Here is a 17,923-nt window from a genome sequence, read left to right as displayed (position 1 = left end):
GCTGCTTCTACTTCCTTCACAGGTCAAGGATCTATCCATCTATCCTCTCGTTTTCTCCTAGTGATTGAGCTCTCATTCCCTCTAGCTTTGATGCCAAAGTGGCTATTGAAATGTAAATATGAGCCTAATCCCTACTTAAACCTGTCAATACCTATCCCCAATACAGAGGATAAATTAGAATTCCCCAGAACCTGACCTGTACTCTAACCGTTCCCTTGGAAAGCTAGGCAACCTACGGTTCCTCCGTAGGAGGTTTTGCTACGGTTCAGCAAAGTCTCTAATGCCCAGCCAGTCTCTCAATCCTCCCCAAAATGGTCCGGAGCCTAAAGGCATCTCAAGGGAAGGTGGCAACTCACTACCATCCGGCCACCCCCACCCCCAGATTCCGAGGTAGACTCAGAAACTCAGTAGCCTCTACTCACAGGAAACCAGGCCGTCGGAAGCCCGGAGGCCATACCTTCCTCCTCCTCGACGTATCTCGTGGGAGTAGACAGTCCTGAGAAGGTCGAATTTGGGAAGTGGGAGGGGTGTGAGGTCTATGCGGAGGGGCCCTTCCCCTCCCCCACTTCGCCCAGAAGCGGACCCACCAACGTGAAATGACAGGTCTACCCGCCATCTACAAAAACGAGCTGGAGGGGTCGTCTCCACCTACTCCCCGACGCCTGGAGAATCGGTTTCCTCCTAGTCGAGAGGTGACCGTCCTCATATCTTTCTTATCCAGAGGGAGTTACTCCCTTCCCTAGTCCGCACGCGCACGGAATGGGTCAGCCCACCTTAAGCCACCGCCCGAAGGGAGCTGTCTGCCCTTTGGGCCCCGGCTCCCCGACCACACCGCCCCTTCCTGGCCCGCTGCCTGAAGACGGCAGGCAAGACCGTCCTTGGGCTCCAGAGCTTGGCGGGGAAGGGGTTGAGTCCATACACTCCGAAAAGTGTTCTCGGGACGTCTCTGCGCAGCCCCCGACGGGAGCAGATTTCGCGCCACACTCACCCAGCGCGCGGCGCACAATGGCGACCGTCGGCCCACAGAGAAATGCGTCAGCGCGCAGGGCCGTACTACAACTCCCAGCCACCCCTGCGGCGCGCCCGCCCGACCTCTTCCAGGAGGCGGCCATTTTGGCTGCCATCTCGATGGCTGGCGAAGCCCGCGCGGGCCGGAAGAGGGTCTTCGCCAGCGACCTTTAATGGTCCAGGTGGGGGAGGGCTCGAGTCGGATATGCCAGGTCGCGGGGCGTCAACACTTTCCCAAGCAGCGGCGCAGGCCAGGACAGAATCGTGCTCCGCCACGGGGGCGACCACTCGTGGGGCGGGCCGGAAGTTGGGGAAGGGAAGGAGAGCGGAGGGGGTGGGCCGGAAGTAGATTAAAGTTGGGTGTTGGAATGGCGGGAAGGATTGCTGCATCCCTGGGCGGAGGAGTGACAGCTCGCAAGGCCTGAGGCGCAGAGGGTTGGGGCTAATTGCTACTCCTACCTAACGTGAAGAGAGGAGGGGCAGGAACAGGGCAGGAGGGAAGGATATAGCGGGCGGAGCTAACGTCCAGCCACGCTCTGCGAGAGGAGGAGGGGCGGGCGGGGAGGAGGAGCTAAAGTCCACTCAAATTCCGGGTAGAGGCTGTGGCAGAAAGGATGGAAGTGAGTAGGGGCGGTGCTAAATGCGGATCTTTGCCTAAGCGGAGGAAGAAGGGGGAGGGCCGGAAGTGTGTAGACATCCTGGGTCCTGTGGGGAAAGGAGGGCCGGCCAGCCGCGGAGGTGCAGGAGGCGTTGCTCTGTCCTCCAGTTGTAGGGAGCGGAGAAGGATCAGACTGAAATGTCCTCTCAAGTGGGTAGAAGGGCAGGGTTAATTGTACCCTAGGAACAGCTGTGGGGGTGGGTTGTCGAAGGAAACCAGAGCTAGACATAAGCTAAAACGTGGATATTAATTCACCATAGTGTTGCTAGAGGGGAAGACACACTCCGGTATAGACCTAGGTTCAATTCTGAATACGAGCAGATCAAGTGGGGATTTATAACTAAGAAACAAGTTTGAGTTGGGGGGGTGTTAGCTGATGAATTACACAGTCTGGGGGCTTCTGGCTGTACCAGACTAATTAAGATTCTTGCTGAAGGCAGGCTTAGGTGATCTGATATCACCTGGGGGCAGTAGTCGAATGAAGTTTGATCAGTTTTCAAGGGCAGAGAATTCTTATTAAACTGACTTCGGTTTCTTGCCAAAACTAGATTGTGCAAAGAGGTACATGGATGGGGCCTTGTTGGGGAGAGGGTTCAGGAGAATCTGAAGTTTGGGTAAGGAAGGAATCTGTCAGGGAAGGAGGAGTGGGATGGGTAGGATCATCTGTGCAGTGTCCTCTTCTGTGAGTCAGGGTGCCCCTATCTAGGAAATGGAAGAAGTCTGTCGCGGTCCATGATCTGGTGTGTGCTCCTATTTGAGCCCAGTGTGTGCTCATCTTCCTTGGGAGACAAGGACTAAGTAGCCTCTTTTCTTCCTCAGAGTCCGGTATCTGGTGTTTTCTCATCTTCTTCAGGTCCCGGGGCCTACTGTTGTCTTGACTTCTTCAGGGTGCAGGCTCTGTTGTTCTCGGGGCTCTCCTAATATTCTTGGGCCCAGGGCCTGATGGACTCTCCTCTTGGAGCTTCCCAGTGGGTTTTAGCAGCCCCGTGCCTCCCTTTGTGTCATCCTGTCCACTGCCTGCCAAACTTGTTCTAGGAGTTGTTATTTATTTATTTGTTTATTTAGCAAGAGCAAGAATCTTAAGCAGGCTCCGCGCTCTGGTGCAGAGCCCAACACGGAGCTGGATTCCACAATCCTGTGATCATGACCCGAGCTGAAATCAGGAATTGGATGCTCAGTGGACTGAGCCACTCACATGCCCAGGAGTTACTTTTTATGGTCTGTGGAGAGCATCTTCCTGCTGGCTGCACATTGTTCATCGCATTTGTTGCAATAAGACAGTCTTGATTTTGATTAGTATTTACTCAGAGACTGAGCAAATGTCTTTTATACTAAGAGTATTTCCTTAGATTTTTCATGGCTTTGTAGATAAAATACAATCTCCATTTTGTAAGTAATTTGACTTCTTCTTTTTCCATATTTTGACTTTAAAAAAATTGATGTTATAGCCCTAGGTAGTGTAACAGAGCCACATTAATTAGTCACATTTTTTGCTTTGTTTTGGATGTGACTGGGGATACTTGGTTCATCATCCAGTTTGATGAAGGACTTTAACATCTTAAGGAAGCAAGTCCTCTTGAAGAGAAGTTCTTTCAGTTATTTATTTTTGTTTATATGGTACGGGATAAAAACCTGATTTTTGGTTAAAAGGTAATTTTCAATAAGTATATTATTGGAGACTGATTCATGAAAGCCACTTAAATACACCTTTTAACGGGGCAGCTGAGTGGTTCAGTCAGTTGAGTGTCTGACTTCAGCTCAGGTGGTGAGCCCCGCATCAAACCTCACATGGAGCTTGCCGGTCCCAGTACAGAACCCACTTCAGATCCTCTGTCCCTCTCTCTTGGGCCCTCCCCTGCTCGTGCTCTCTCTCAACAATAAATACACATTAAAAAATAAAATAAATAGAAATTGTAATGATAAATTCTGTATTTTTTTCCATTTAACAAATTAAGCATGCTACTTAGTTTAGTGTGACTTGGTCATGTTAAAGCATTTCTGAACAATGTTAACTATTATGCAAGTAAAATATAAAAAATGTTATACATCCTGTGTTCATACAGGGCCCCAATCCCTCTTCAAAACCTTCAGGGCCAGAACTATTTTGTAATTCACAAGTATTTGCATCTTAGCAGGATAGTACGGTACATATACCACATAGTATGTAACATCTTGAGTAGGTGTGGTGCAACATCTGACCATAGATATATATCTGGAGCAGAATACTTGAAAAGTATTCCTAGGTTAGGGAAAATGTGCAAATAGTCTTGTTATGTCTGGTAAATTTCGCAGATACATAATAGAGGAAGAAACTTCATTACAAAACCTTTGGAATTTAGAGTTGCAGAAAAGGCATTGTGGATCATATGTAAAAATGTCTAGATTAGCAATACTTGTTTCATTCAATTGCAAAGTTAAAAATTTTTTAATGCTTATTTTTAAAAATTTTTTTGTGTTTATTTTTGAGAGAGAGATCATGAGTGGGAAAAGGGCAGAGAGAAAGAGAGAGGGAGACACAGAATCGGAAGGAGACTACATGCTCTGAGCTATCAGCACAGAGCCAGACACGGCTTAAACCCACAAGCTGTGAGATCATAACCTGAGCCCAAGTCAGGAAGTTGGACACTTAACCAACTGAGCTACCCAGGCGCCACTGTATTTATTTATTTTTGAGAGAGAGGGTGCAAGTGGGGGAGGGACAGAGAGAGAGAGAGATAGAGAATCCAAAGCAGGTTCCAGGCTCCAAGCCGTCAACACAAAGTCCAACACGGGCCTTGAACCCATAGATCTATGAGATCATGACCTGAGCTGAAGTCAGATACTTAACCAACTGAACCACCCAGGCACCCCCATTCAATTGCAAAGTTTAATTTGTACTTTTCGTCTCAATATACTCCATATAGTCAAAGACATGTTTATTGAGGTACTAAATTGTTGCAGTATATTAACATCATTCTATATGCTTTCTTTAATATTCCACTATCTCTTATTTTTAAATAACATATGACTAAAAATAAGAGATATAAAACTGTATTGGCCAAATCACTATGGCAACTAGTAGCGTTCAATGGAGTCCTAAACCTGCCATAAGACTGAATCATGGACCTAATGTGATCTCCAATCATCATTGTCTATTCTTCTTTCACCATACAAAGCATCTAAAATTGTTTATGTGAAGGGGAACACACGTTTAAAAGTCATTTCACCTGGGTGGCTCAGTCAATTAAGCGTCCGACCTCAGCACAAGTCGTGATCTCATTTGTGGTTCAAGCCCTGAATCAGGCTCTGTGCTGACAGCTCAGAGCCTGGAGCCTGCTTCAGATCCTGTGTTTCCCTCTCTTCCTGCCCCTCCCTTCCTTGCTCTCTGTCTCTCTCTCAAAAATAAATAAACATTTATTTTAATAATAAATAGATGATAGATAGATAGATAGATAGATAGATGTCATTTCAAAAAGGAAGAAAAGCGGGGCGCCTCGGTGGCTCAGTCGGTTAAGCAGCCGACTTGGGCTCCAGTCATGTTCTAGCAGTTCATGAATTCAGGCCCCAGGTCGGGCTCTGTGCTGACAGCTCAGAGCCTGGAGGCTGCTTCAGATTCTGTCCCTCTCTCAGTCCCTCCCCCATTCACGCTGTCTCTCTCTCTGAAAATAAATAAACCGTAAAAAAATAAAAATAAAAAAGAAGAAAAGAAAGGCCAAACTTTTTGTCTTTAAAACACAGACTGGGATGCCTGGGTGGCCTAGTGGGTTAAGCGTCCAGACTTCGGCTCAGGTCATGATCTCACAGTTCATGGGTTCGAGCCGTGCGTTGGGCTCTGTGCTGACAGCTAGCTCAGAGCCTGGAGCCTGCTTCAGATTCTGTGTCTCCCTCTCTCTGACCCTCCCCTGCTCTCTCTCTCTCTTTCAGAAATAAATAAAACATTAAAAAAAATTAAAACATAGACTAGGGTGCTTGTCTGGCTCAGTGGTAGAGCATGTGACTCTTTATCTCAGGGTTGAGAGTTCAAGCCTCTTGTTGGCCATAGAGCCTACTTAAGAACAAAAGGCAAAAAACAAAAAAACAAAACAAAAAAACCATGGTCTCTAGGAGACTTCTCAGAACTCCTCAGATCTTGAGAACTTCAAGCTGGAGAAGCAGAAATTAATCAGCATTTGACCTATAAATTATTAGTAATAATTTATTAAATTATAGTAATAAGTAACTGTTTCCCAGAACATAGGGCTTTGGATCTATTTATTACTGCTAAACATTTATCCTTTGCCTGTTGTCCCCAACATCAAAGATAACATCAATATCAAGATAACCTGATTTGGTGTAGCACGGGGAGGAAAGGTGAAAATTTCTGAGTTCTAAACAAGGTAGGTCACAGGCAGCTTCCAGAATGTGGTCTGTCTCAAATGGAATGCAAAAGTCTGCAGAATTCTGGACAAACCAGTAAGTCAGGCTTGGAATAATCCAGTTCATACCCTTGCACCTTATATCCCATGGACTGTGTTGGTTGTGAACAATGGAAAATCCAACTAATGTAAATAAAAAACCACCATTTCCTCATAGAACGAAGTCTAATAAGTAGGTGGTTCCTGATACTGGTTAAGCTGTCCACAGTGTCACTCAGGAATGGGCTCCTTTCCATCTTGCTATCTTCAGTGTGAGAATGTTTCACGCTTTGGCCATTGGAGCATAGACAAGAGACAAGCCAGCCACACACTTACTGCTGGTCCTGAATACAACTCATTTCAATGTTTCTTTCTGCCTTAGGAAGTCGACCTTTGGGGTGCCTGGGTTGCTCAGTCGGTTAAGCGTCCGACTTCGGCTTAGGTCATGATCTCACGGTTCGTGGGTTCGAGCCCCTCGTCGGGCTCTGTGCTGACAGCCAGCTCAGAGCCTGGAGCCTGCTTCGGGTTCTGTGTCTCCCTCTCTCTCTGACCCTCCCCTGCTCATGCTCTCTCTCTCTCTCTCCCTCCCTCTCTCTCTTTCAGAAATTTAAAAAAAAAAAAAAGAAGGAAGTTGACCTTTACCTGTCTGATGAAAATCAACCCCTATCTTTCTTCCTGAGTCTTTCTCTCAGGTCTTCCTCTGTTCAACAACCATGAATGGATATATATATATATATATACACAAGATGAAAGAAGGATATCAGTTCTTAACAATCTCAAATTAAAAATGGGGCACCTGAATGGCTCAGTCACTTAAGCATCTGACTTTGGCTCAAGTCATGATCTCACAGTATGTGAATTTGAGCCCCACATTGGACTGTCTGCTGTCAGCACCGGACCCACTTCAGATCTCTGTTCCCCACCTCCTCCCCTGCTCTCTCTCTCTCAAAAATAAATAAACATTTAAAAAATCATTAAAAATTCCTGGATGTTTACGTTACCACAAATAAAATATGAAACAGATCTAACTGCTGTAACTATTGGAAAAGGAATTATAAAATTGTACTTAGTAACATAATGTTAGCACATCTAAAAAAACTCAACTGGAAATTTTTATAAATCAATAAGCCAGGCGGAATAATAAATAAAAATACATAAATCAACACACGTACACACAAAATCTCTATAACCCTAACAAATATATTGAAAAGGTTTCTGTCACAGTTGAATCATAAAAACATAAAATGTCTGGGATTAATTTGTTGGGAACTGCAGGCCACCTACATGAAGGTAAGTTTCTGGTAAGTATTACAAGTAAACTTGCATAAACAAAAATGTTTATCATGTTGCAAGATGGGAAGGCCAATTGTTAAATCCCAAATCATCACTAGGCTCAATTCAAGAGTAAGCAGGATTACAGCAAGGCCCTTTGAAATCCTGGCCCTTGGACTTCATTCAGTATTTCCTTCTTTTTCAAAATGTGAGGGAAAGAACTGACTAGTTTTTCACAAGAACAATCAGGATGGAATCAAACTCATCTCAAGGAGAAGTGTTCCCAGAAACTATTACTTCAAAAATATTCTTTGTTTTTTTGCCAATAAATTTAGACTGTGCCTAAGTGGCTCAGTCGGTTAAGCATCCAACTTCAGCTCAGGGCATGATTTCACGGTTTGTGGATTCAAGCCCCACATTGGGCTTTGGGTGACAGCTCAGAGCCTGGAGTCTACTTTAGAGTCTGTGTCTCCCTCTCTCTGTCCCTCCTCTGCTTGTGCTCTGTCTCTCTCTTTCTCAAAAATAAGTAGACATTTTAAAAAAATTTATATAAAAAAATTTAGACTTCAAAGCCATCCATAGCATATAGTTATAAGCACAGAACTATTTTATGGTGATGGTAGGAGACTCATTTTGTAGTTCAGCAAGTTGGCACAATTTTTTTAGATAGAGGTGTGTGCTTTGTTTCAAACACTCTTATGTCAACTACTATAAACATGAGAGGAAGACTAGCCATGTCTGCATGTGTAATTTGATGAAGCTACCACCTCCTCTCTGTTCCACTCTGCATTTTAACATCGTACCCTTGGATATCTGAAATGTCTCCCTGTCTTCTCTGCAGCCCCTTCCTTGCCTGTGCCTCTGAGATTGCAGCTGAGGTGACTTGGCCTTTCCTCCTGATTGCAGTGGATCTCTGCTCTTTGTGGGATGTCCACCTCCAGAGGACTGGCTCTAAATCAGGTGAGCAAGGGTCAGCCTGAGCCTGCAGAACTTGATTACCTATGATGGCTACTTCTAGGAGTCCCTAAATAGTGGCTCAGCATGATTAAGCAAGAGGCTTGAAAGCAGAAACTGTTTGGGAGCAAGAAAGGGTTATAGTGTAAGAAGTTTGGTTTGGTGCAGTTTGGTTTGATTTGGTTTCCCACAAATAACAGAATATGCCACCATTCATTATCTGATATTGCATAAAATTCAAAGGCAAAGGGCTTCCAGGGATGGCTCCTGGGCTTGACTATCACCCTTAGCCAGGTACTATCCATCTTTTCTTTCAACTCCCCTTAGTGTTCTGCCTTGATTATTCTATGGCTTGTGTCCTCATGATCTTAAAGTGGTTGTCACGGTTCCATGCATTACATGAAGCCATGCAACATTTGACTGAGGATATTGGCATCAGGGGGTGTATTTGTTTCCTGTAGCACTGTAACAAGTTACCACACGCTTTGTGTCCTAACACAACACAAATTTCTCATCTCACAGCTCTGGAGGTCAGAAGGTCAAATGAGTTAATGGGCTAAAATAAAGATGTTGACAGAGCTGCATTCCTTCTAGAGGCTCTAGGGGAGAATCCATTTCTTTGTCTTTTCCAACTTCTAGAGACTGCCTGCATTCCTTGCCTCATGATCTCTTCCTCAGCCACTAAAGTCAGCAGCGGGCCATTTTCAAGTCTCTCTCTGACTCTGACCTCTGCTTTAATCATCACATTGTTTTCTTGGACTCTGCTTCTCCCGCCTCCTCTTAAACAAAGATGATTGTGATGACATTGGGCCCACTACATGTAACCCAGGATGGTCTCCCCATCTCAAGATCCTTAACTTAACTACATTTGTGAAGTCCCTTTCGCCCTGTAAAATAACACATTCACAGTTTCCAGGCATTAGGATATGGGCATTTTGGGGAGCCATTACTCTGATAGCACAGAGAAGGGAGAAAATCTTTCCCCCAGAAACCCTTTTTCTCATAGACTTCCTCAAACCCCATTGGCCAGGATTGACACATGTGTCTATATCCTGTCTGTGAGAAAAGCTGGTAAAGACAGTGGCGATATTTTGGCATTTGTGGAGGGAGATGGGCTCTCCACAATGAGAAGGTGACACAGCAATAGGGATTGTTAAAAAAGTCTTCTTAGGTGAGGCCCCTCTGCCACGTAGGCCTCTCAAGTTGAGTTATAAGGCCACATGCCAACTCTGAGAGCAGCTGATACTGGAATTTTCTGGGCTTGCTACTAGCAACAGAGGTCTGGAACTGAATGAAGTCTCAACATCTAGGGGAGACAGCAAGGAGATGGGGATCCTGGGAGAGGATTTGATGGTTGTGCTGGAAAGGAAAGGTGGTATTCCATGGAGCATTAGAAGAGCAGGATCTCTTACTTGGGTCTAGGAGGGAAGCCAGCATTAAGGATTCTTATAAAGGGGGAGGGAGGGGAAGGTCTTCAGAATTAATGTGTGGGACCTTCCTCTTCATCTTTTCTCCCAGAACATACCAGATAGCTTTTTGGTCATCTATGGGTGGGGTTTCCTCCTGATCCCAACTTTTAAAGGTATTTTGGTCAAAGTTTGTGAGATGTACATTATCCTTGGAGTATGGACATTTCACCAGGTTATGGTATGTCTTTTTAAAGCCTTCTTGGATCCTGGCTATGCCCCTAGAAACGTGAAGACGCACACTACTATTTATGATACCTTTCTTAAAGTTAATAGTAGAATGCCATATATGATATATTGGTGAGTTAGTATAAAGCTCTCTGATTTGTTTGAAGTGATGGCATTTGGATTATGCAAGGGAAAAGTTGGATGACCTATTCTTCAGTTTTCCCCTATGAATACTACAAAATTATGCATATGTTGATCCCCATGATACTAAAAGATAAATGATCTTTGCGTGACACCTCAAATTTGATGGTTCTCTAATTCACATAGGATATAAGTAGATGTATTGTTATAACCTTTACATTTTATTGTCTATGGTAATCATTCCTATGAGACATTTTCCATCATATCTAGACCCTAAGTCCCATGAAATGGTGTTTCTATGGCAAATGAAGGGGATCCATAGAACACAATTGCTTATAATTGCTTATCAATGACTGTAGTGAACCATAAGCACAAAGTCTTATTACATGCAGGTACCTGTTTATGGGTCAAATATACCTTGTGTTTTCTGCCTCCTTTGTGATTTCTGATGCCAAATAAAATGGGATTTCAACTAACAGCTTTTCCATATTGATTACAGTCAGTACGTTTCTCAAATCTATGTGAATTTCCCAGTGTCAAATAAGGTAATAAGGTGATAACTATGGTTGAAAGCCTGCCAACATTGACCCCATTCACAGTGTTCTGTAGTATGAGTCCTCTTGTGTTGAATACAGTGAGAACACCTCCTGAAGGGTCTTGTATGCTGATTACATATATAGGGGTTTTCCCAGTATGAGTTCTCTGATACAGCAACATGAATGCTGAGCTTTGTTTGTTTATTAACTTTTTAGTTTTTAAAAATTTTTATTTATTTTTGACAGAGAGAGAGCACAAACAAGTGGGGAAGGTGGGGTGGGGGGCAGAGGATCTAAAGTTGGCTCCGCACTGACCCCAGAGAGCCAATGCAGGGCTCGAGCCCATGACCCATGAGATCATGACCTGAGCCAAAGTCAGAAGCTCAATGGACTGAGCCACCCAGGTGCCCCAGTGCTGAGCAATGCCTAAAGCCTTTCCCACAATGAGTAGGTTTCTCTTCAGTGTGCATTCTGTGATGTCGAGTAAGAAAGGAGAAAAGCATGAAACTTTCCTTGCACTGTAGTGTTTCCCTTCTTTGTAAATTCTTAGATGTAGTGTGAAAAGAGTCCCTCTTTGAAAAATATCTCCGGAATTCACTGCAAATATAAAGTTTCTCTTAAGTATAAATTTTTTCATACTGAGTAAGGGATAATTTGTTTTATACCTTTATATGGCTTTTGTCCTGTATGAGTTCTGAAACCTATGAAAAGCAATGCTTATCAGTGAAGACCCTCCTACACTCAACACGTTTGTAAAGTTTGTACCCTGAGTGAATTTTCTCAGAGTTAAAAGGGTTGAGTTTTGTTCAAATTTCTCTATATTCATTACATTTATATGATCTTTCTCAAGTATGACTTCTCTAATGTGATTGCATAGTGGAAGAACGATTGCATTCTAATTAACTTCCCCCCAAATTCATTATTCCTACAACCTTTGTTCTGAATCAGTATTTCCTGATATGTTCCACCCATCTTCCTTGGTCTTCCTGCTGCTTCCTTAAGTGGGCTTCATATTCCTGGTCTCTGACAAATATGAAGGGATGCAGTTTGTCTCTTGTGAATCTTTCTATTTTCAGGACAGCATATGTTTTTAAGAGAAATACTCTGCTTTCTGGTTCACTCTTGGCTTTTGAGTCTACTTTCCCAATCTGGAAAAGAGAATTTTAAGTGCTTAGAGAAAAACTCCTGGAGAGAAAATAGTGAGATTAAGTGAAGAAGCACATTGGAAGCATGTGGATTTGTTTTCAAATCTACCTTTCAAAGAATGACTGACCTGTGAGCAGAGAGAATGAGCCCAGCGCCTTGAGGTAGCTGATGGGAAGATAGGTCAGTCTTGGCTATTGATCACTCCTTCCTCTCCTTTTCCAGAAGTTCTTCTGGACCCCAGTTCTTTGAGGACGAGTCCTGAGCCCTTTTTTGTCTCCTGCCAGTATGAGCTCTTTTATTCTCCTGTATTCAAACGCCGTTTTATAAAAATGTTTTTTTATTTATTTGGGGGGGGGGAGCAGCGCAGGGCAGGGAGAGAGAGAGAGAGAGAGAGAGAGAGAGAAAATCCCAAGCAGATGCTGCACTGATGTAGGGCTCAACTTCACAAACCGTGANAGCGCAGGGCAGAGAGAGAGAGAGAGAGAGAGAGAGAGAGAGAGAGAGAGAAAATCCCAAGCAGATGCTGCACTGATGTAGGGCTCAACTTCACAAACCGTGAGATCATGACCTGAGCCAAAATCACACTTAACCAACTGAGCCACCCAGGTGCCCCTCAAACACTATTTTTAATGTTGATAAGTCACACTTCTATAGCTTCATCCCAGATTCTTTTCTGAGCTTTGGACACATTCACCTGACCTGTGGGCATCTCTATTCTACAACCATAGCCTGTCAAAATTGAATACTAATCCCATATCCCCCACTTGCTTGTATCCTACCGTTTCTCTACCAATGGACAGCATCACCATTCCAGTTGCTTGTGCAAGTGTCCGTGGACCCCTGCACTCTCCGTTTTGAGTCAGTCACCAACTTTTGAGCCCACCGAAAGTATACATTGAATTGGTCTCCTTTTTGTTTCCATAGCCCCATCCTACTCTGAGTCACTGCACTTTTTAGTTTAACTACTGCAGTAGTGCTCTATCAACCCATCTTGTTTTTACTTCTGTCTCAACACTCATCCAGTAAAATCTTTCAAAAAATAAGCCAGATTGTGTGATTTTTTCTACTTAAACTTAATCAATGATTGCTCTTAGATATTTATATATTTTTCTAGAATATCCACCTCCACTATGATGATGAACACATGCAGGCAAATATCATATCTGTTGGTTTATTCTTTTAGTCCCAGGATCTGGCATGGGAAAGCCAAGACTGTTTATTGGCCATTTGCCTGAGATCACTCATATTCCTCACCACTTCACTCTTGACCGGTATGTGGATGACTTCCAAGTCAAGATCATTAACCCCTAGCTTCTAAATTTCCAAAGTTAGTGACCAAATGTCTGAAGATCTTTCCTACACAGCATAGTATGCATTTCTAATGACATAAATCTAGTTTTATTACTCTGCAGGGTAACCCTAGCCCAGTGGCTTCCCATTGCATTCAGAAGGAAGTTCAAACTGCTAATTAGCATCCACAAGGTCTGACACATCTAAGCCTCATTGCATCTGACTCTGGTCCCTCTGCTCTTTTCCCTCACCCGTCCATTCTGGCCTCACTGCCTGCCATCAGTTTCTTGACTGCACCAGATTCTTCCACTTCGGAACCTTTTCTAGCACTTCTCTTTCTGCTAAAATGCTCTTCCCCAACTTATTATATACTGGCTCCTTCTCACATCTGAGAGGTCATATTAAAGTTGACTTCATCAGAGAGGCCTTCTTGAGCTGTGTAGTGAGCTCAGTTATAGTCTCCCAAAGATGTCTATGTACTAATCTGCAGAACCTGAGAACATGTTACCTCACATAGCCTAAGGGACTTTGCAGATGTGATTGAGTTAAGGATTTTGAGATGGATAGTTTATCTTGGATCATGTGGGTGGGCCTAATGTAATCACAAAGGTGCTCAAAAGTGTAGGAGGAATGCAGGAGAGTCAAAATCAGAAGGTTTTTGATAACAGAATCAGAGATTGAAGTGATTTAAGGTCAGGAAGCACACAATATGAGCGTCTTCTAGAAGTTGGAGGAGGCAAGGAAATGGATTCTCCTCTAGAGCCTCCAGAAGGAATACTAACCCATTTTAGACTTCTGACCTCCAGAACTGTAAGATAATAAATTGGTATTATCTTAAACCACAGGGTTTGTGATAATTTGTTACAGCAGCAACAGGAAACTAATACAGTCCATATAATCTAAGACACCTTCTCCTTTGTACTTGCTCTTTTCACTTGCCATGCTTATCGTGATGTGTGATGATGACTTGTATACAGGAAGATTTTTCGGAGAATATTCAGTCCCTGGCACAACAGCTGGAGTAGGAACTGAATAGAGGTAATAAATGAACAGAGGGGATGGACTTAAAAGGAACTATGAATGAAGAGTCTGGACCCTAGTACCTCATTCTTGGATTACTGAATAAGTCTAAAGCCTCTATCTTTAGTCTTTGCTCTGTGACTCACCCTGATATCAGAGTAATCTTCCTATGCCCCAGGAACATCAGTTTTGACACTCTGTGGTTCCCACTGCTCTTGAACTGTAATCCCTCGAGCATGGTGACCAGGGTTCACTGGCAGCCATGGGCTTTTACTTTTCTCCTTTCTGAATTATTTGGTTGTTCAACTGAGAGACATAAGAGATCCATGTAGCCTACAGTCCTTAGGGAAGACTCATCCAAGGGACACTGCAGGCCTCAATAAATCTTGTGTGGAGGAGGTGAAGCATGGAGATGTCAGGTCATGAGTGCAGTGTAACCAAAAATACCAAGGCAGGAATGACTCTAGGCAAGAAAGAAGCCTGGCCCGCACACTCCAGGGAACATAAATGACAGAAAAATATCCTAAATTTCACCATGAGGATCTGATCAGCAAAATCCAGACCATGGGAAACTTTACAGTCCCACACATCATGTTTCACAACAGATCAGGTAGAAGGAAAACAAATAGATGCTGGTGTGGTAGGGAGCTTCCAAGATGGCCTCTGGTGATTCCCCACTCCTGGAATTCACACTTTCTTGTGGTTTCCTCCTCCCACACTGTGCCAGGATTGGTCTGTGTGGCTTATAAAATGTGGCAGAAGTGATGGTACATCCCTTCAAAGAGCAGATTTTAAAAGACACTGTGGCTGTAGTCTTGATGATTTCTTTCTCTCTCTTCTCATTCTGGAGGAAGCCATATGTCATGTTATGAGGACACTGAAGTAGCCATGTGGAGAGAGGCTCAAGCAAAGAGGAACTGAGGCCTTTTGCCAGCAACTATATAAATAAACTTGTAAATGTATTCTCTATTGCTGTTAGGCCTCATATGACCATGGTGCTGGGCAATATCTTGAGTATAGCCTAATGAGAGACCCTGAGAAAGAACCGTTCAGTTAAGCTGCTCCTAAATTCTTGAGCTACAGAAACTGTGAGGCTATCAAATGTTTGTTGTTTTAAGTAAGGAGTCAGCAAATTACAGCCTCCAGGCCTAATCTAGTTAGCTGTCTTTTTTGTTTTGGTTTGGTTTTGGATGGCTCACAAAGAGAACAGTTTTTACATTTTTAAATGGCTAAAAAAATCAAAAGAAGAATTATATTGTATGACATGTAAAATGTCAAATTCAGATTTCACTGTCCCTAGAGCTTAATGGGAACACAGCCATGTCCATTCCTTACTTATTGTCTGTAATAAAAGCAGCATTGAGTACCTGCAACAGAGACCATGTGGCCCACCGAATCTAAAATATTTACTACTGGGGCACCTGGGCGGCTCGGTTGGTTAAGTGTTTGACTTTGGCTCATGTCATGATTTTCCTGGTTCGTGAGTTCGACTCCTGCTTCAGGCCCTGGGCTGACACCTCAGAGCCTGGAGCCTACTTTGGATTCTGTGTCCCCCCTCTCTCTCGGGTCCTCCCCTACTCATGCTCTGTCTCTGTCTCAAAAATAAACATTAAAAAAATTAAAATATTTACTATCTGGCTCTTTATAGAAAAAGCTTGCTACTCTTGTTTTAAGCCACTATATTCTGGGGTAATTTTTACATGGCAGTGGATAACTAATATAAATTGTCCCTGACATCATCTCCTTGTCCCTGACTTTGGACTAAGGCATGAGACTTGCTTTGGCAAATAGTAGGTTAGCAGTTTTGATGTGAGTAATGGTATAGAATATGCTAATGTGGCTGGACGTACCCTTTTGTGCTTCTGCCATTGTTCGTGACAAGAACAAGACTTGGCTAACACGCTGCTCTGAGGAGGCTGGAAGACAAAGATCTGCTTCTCATGATGGCTGAAGGCCAGCTCAGCTACATCTAGCCTAGCTCAGCAAACCCCCGGTTGACCTGTATGCATATGTTCCAGAAGAAATGACTATTGTTGGGGTGCCTGGGTGGCTCAGTCAGTTGAATGTCCAACTTCGGCCCACTCAGGTCATGATCTCATGGCTCGTGAGCTCCCGTGTCGGGGCTCGGTGCTGACAGCCCGGAGCCTGGAGCCAGCTTCAGATTCCGTGTCTCCCTCTTTCTCTGCCCCTCCCCCTGCTTGCACTCTGTCCTTCTCTCTCGAAAAATAAACATTAAGAAAAACAGAGAGAAATGACTATGGTTTTAAGCCACTGAATTTTAAGAGCGGTTTGTTGCACAATTTTTCTTATGGTGATAACTGACCGATACATATTCCCAGTTACCAGTGGCTTTGGTCAAAACATAAGTGGTCATTTCTTGGGGTGCCTGGGTGGCTCAGTCGGCGAAGCGTCCGACTTCGGCTCAGGTCATGATCTCACAGTTTGTGGGTTCGAGCCCCGCGTTGGGCTCTGTGCTGACAGCTCCCAGCCTGGAGCCTGCTTCAGATTCTGTGTTTCCCTCTCTCTCTGACCCTCCCAGGCTCATGCTGTCTCTCTCTCTCAGAAATAAATAAAACATTAAAAATTTTAAAAAAACATAAGTGGTCATTTCTTTAATCTTGGTATAAATGTTTTAAAAAATTCTATATGGTATGATCTTAACTAGGACAAAAGAAAAAAGCACAAGGAGAAGAAAACAACTTGTGAAAGTACGTATGCTAAAATGTTCACAGAGATCGTGTTTCAAATAAGACTTGTTCCATTGTCACTGGTTATAACTTACTAAGCAGTTGTGGAAGACAAGGAAATTTGTTCTGGAATCCAAGCAAAGCATGGAAGAGCCTTGCTACAAAACAAATTAGCTCCTGGCCTTCTGCTGCCAGAGCTTATAGTCTTTGTGAGGGCAGCGTCACCAGCCGTGAGTCCCAGCGTGTCTACCTGGCAGCGTCTGTGTTCCCGACTACCTCACCCTGGAGGCGGACTGCGGAGGACCCAGCCACAGTCAGTACCCACAGCTGCCCAATACGCCAGAGGCAGGGCACAGGCCGTCGGCCAGGCCACCTTTCGTGGTGTGCTGTGGGTGGGCGGCACTGCCTGAAGGGGCAGGTGCTGTGAGGACAATTAGAGTCCCCACAGGCCTCCGCGGGGAGGCCCTTGGGCAATTCCCTTCCTATAGTTCTCTTTTTACTAAACATTTGAAAATTATTTTTAAAAGATTTTTTAACGTTTATTTATTTTTGAGAGAGAGACAGAGCGCAAGTGGGAGAGGGGCGGAGGGAGAGGGGGAGACAGACAATCCACAGCAGACTCCAGGCTCTGAGCTGTCAGGACAGAGCCCAATGAGGGCTCAAACCCATACACCGCGACATCATGATCTGAGCCGAAGTTGGATACTTAACCGACCAAGCCTCCCAGGCACCCCCTGAAAATTATTTTTAATGAAGAATGTTAATTAAAGATTAAACTATCTCTTTTTTTAAATGTTTTATTTATTTCTGAAAGAGAGAGAGAGCGTGAGCAGGGGAGGATCAGAAAGAGAGGGAGACACAGAATCCGAAGCAGACTCCACGCTCTGAGCTAGCTCTTAGCAGAGGGGGCTCGATGTGGGGCTCGAACCCACAAACCACAAGATCATGAACTGAGCCCAAGTCGGGTGCTTAACCGACTGAGCCACCCAGGCACCCCAGATTAAACTATTTCTAATTGATACGATTCTTTAAAATTTTTAAATCCTATAAGCCATTTATATGATACCAATGTATACTCAGAGAAGTCTACCTATCCCTGTCCTGTCCTTTCTTTTCTTTCTTTCTTTTTTTTTTTAAGTTTTTAAGTCTGTGTAAGTAATCGCTACACCCAATATGGGGCTTGAACTCGTGACCCCTAGATCAA

The 17,923-nt window shown here is 44.0% G+C and overlaps 1 protein-coding gene across 4 annotated transcripts in view; it reads right to left on the bottom strand.

Annotated features, from left to right (window-relative positions):
• The window catches only part of ZNF274 (zinc finger protein 274), a 53,739-nt gene extending 52,695 nt beyond the window's left edge, over positions 1-1,044 (bottom strand). The window contains exons 1-2 of one of the 4 annotated variants that reach the window (XM_077745277.1): positions 989-1,044; positions 423-496 (exon numbers count right to left, since the gene is read on the bottom strand). In XM_077745277.1, the coding sequence (XP_077601403.1) occupies positions 423-455 (33 nt within the window). In that variant the 5' untranslated portion in view covers positions 456-496; positions 989-1,044. Of the gene's footprint in view, positions 1-422; positions 497-591 lie in introns of all 4 variants that reach the window. The other 3 variants (XM_077745279.1, XM_077745280.1, XM_077745281.1) reach the window with 3 other exon arrangements.
• Between the last annotated feature and the right edge of the window lie 16,879 nt (positions 1,045-17,923).

The sequence above is a fragment of the Crocuta crocuta genome, unplaced genomic scaffold (assembly GCF_008692635.1).
Source record: "Crocuta crocuta isolate KB4526 unplaced genomic scaffold, BGI_CrCroc_1.0 scaffold375, whole genome shotgun sequence".
Lineage (NCBI taxonomy): Eukaryota > Metazoa > Chordata > Mammalia > Carnivora > Hyaenidae > Crocuta > Crocuta crocuta.
Note: the sequence above shows the minus strand (reverse complement) of the source record. Positions and strands in the feature narration are given on the sequence as shown.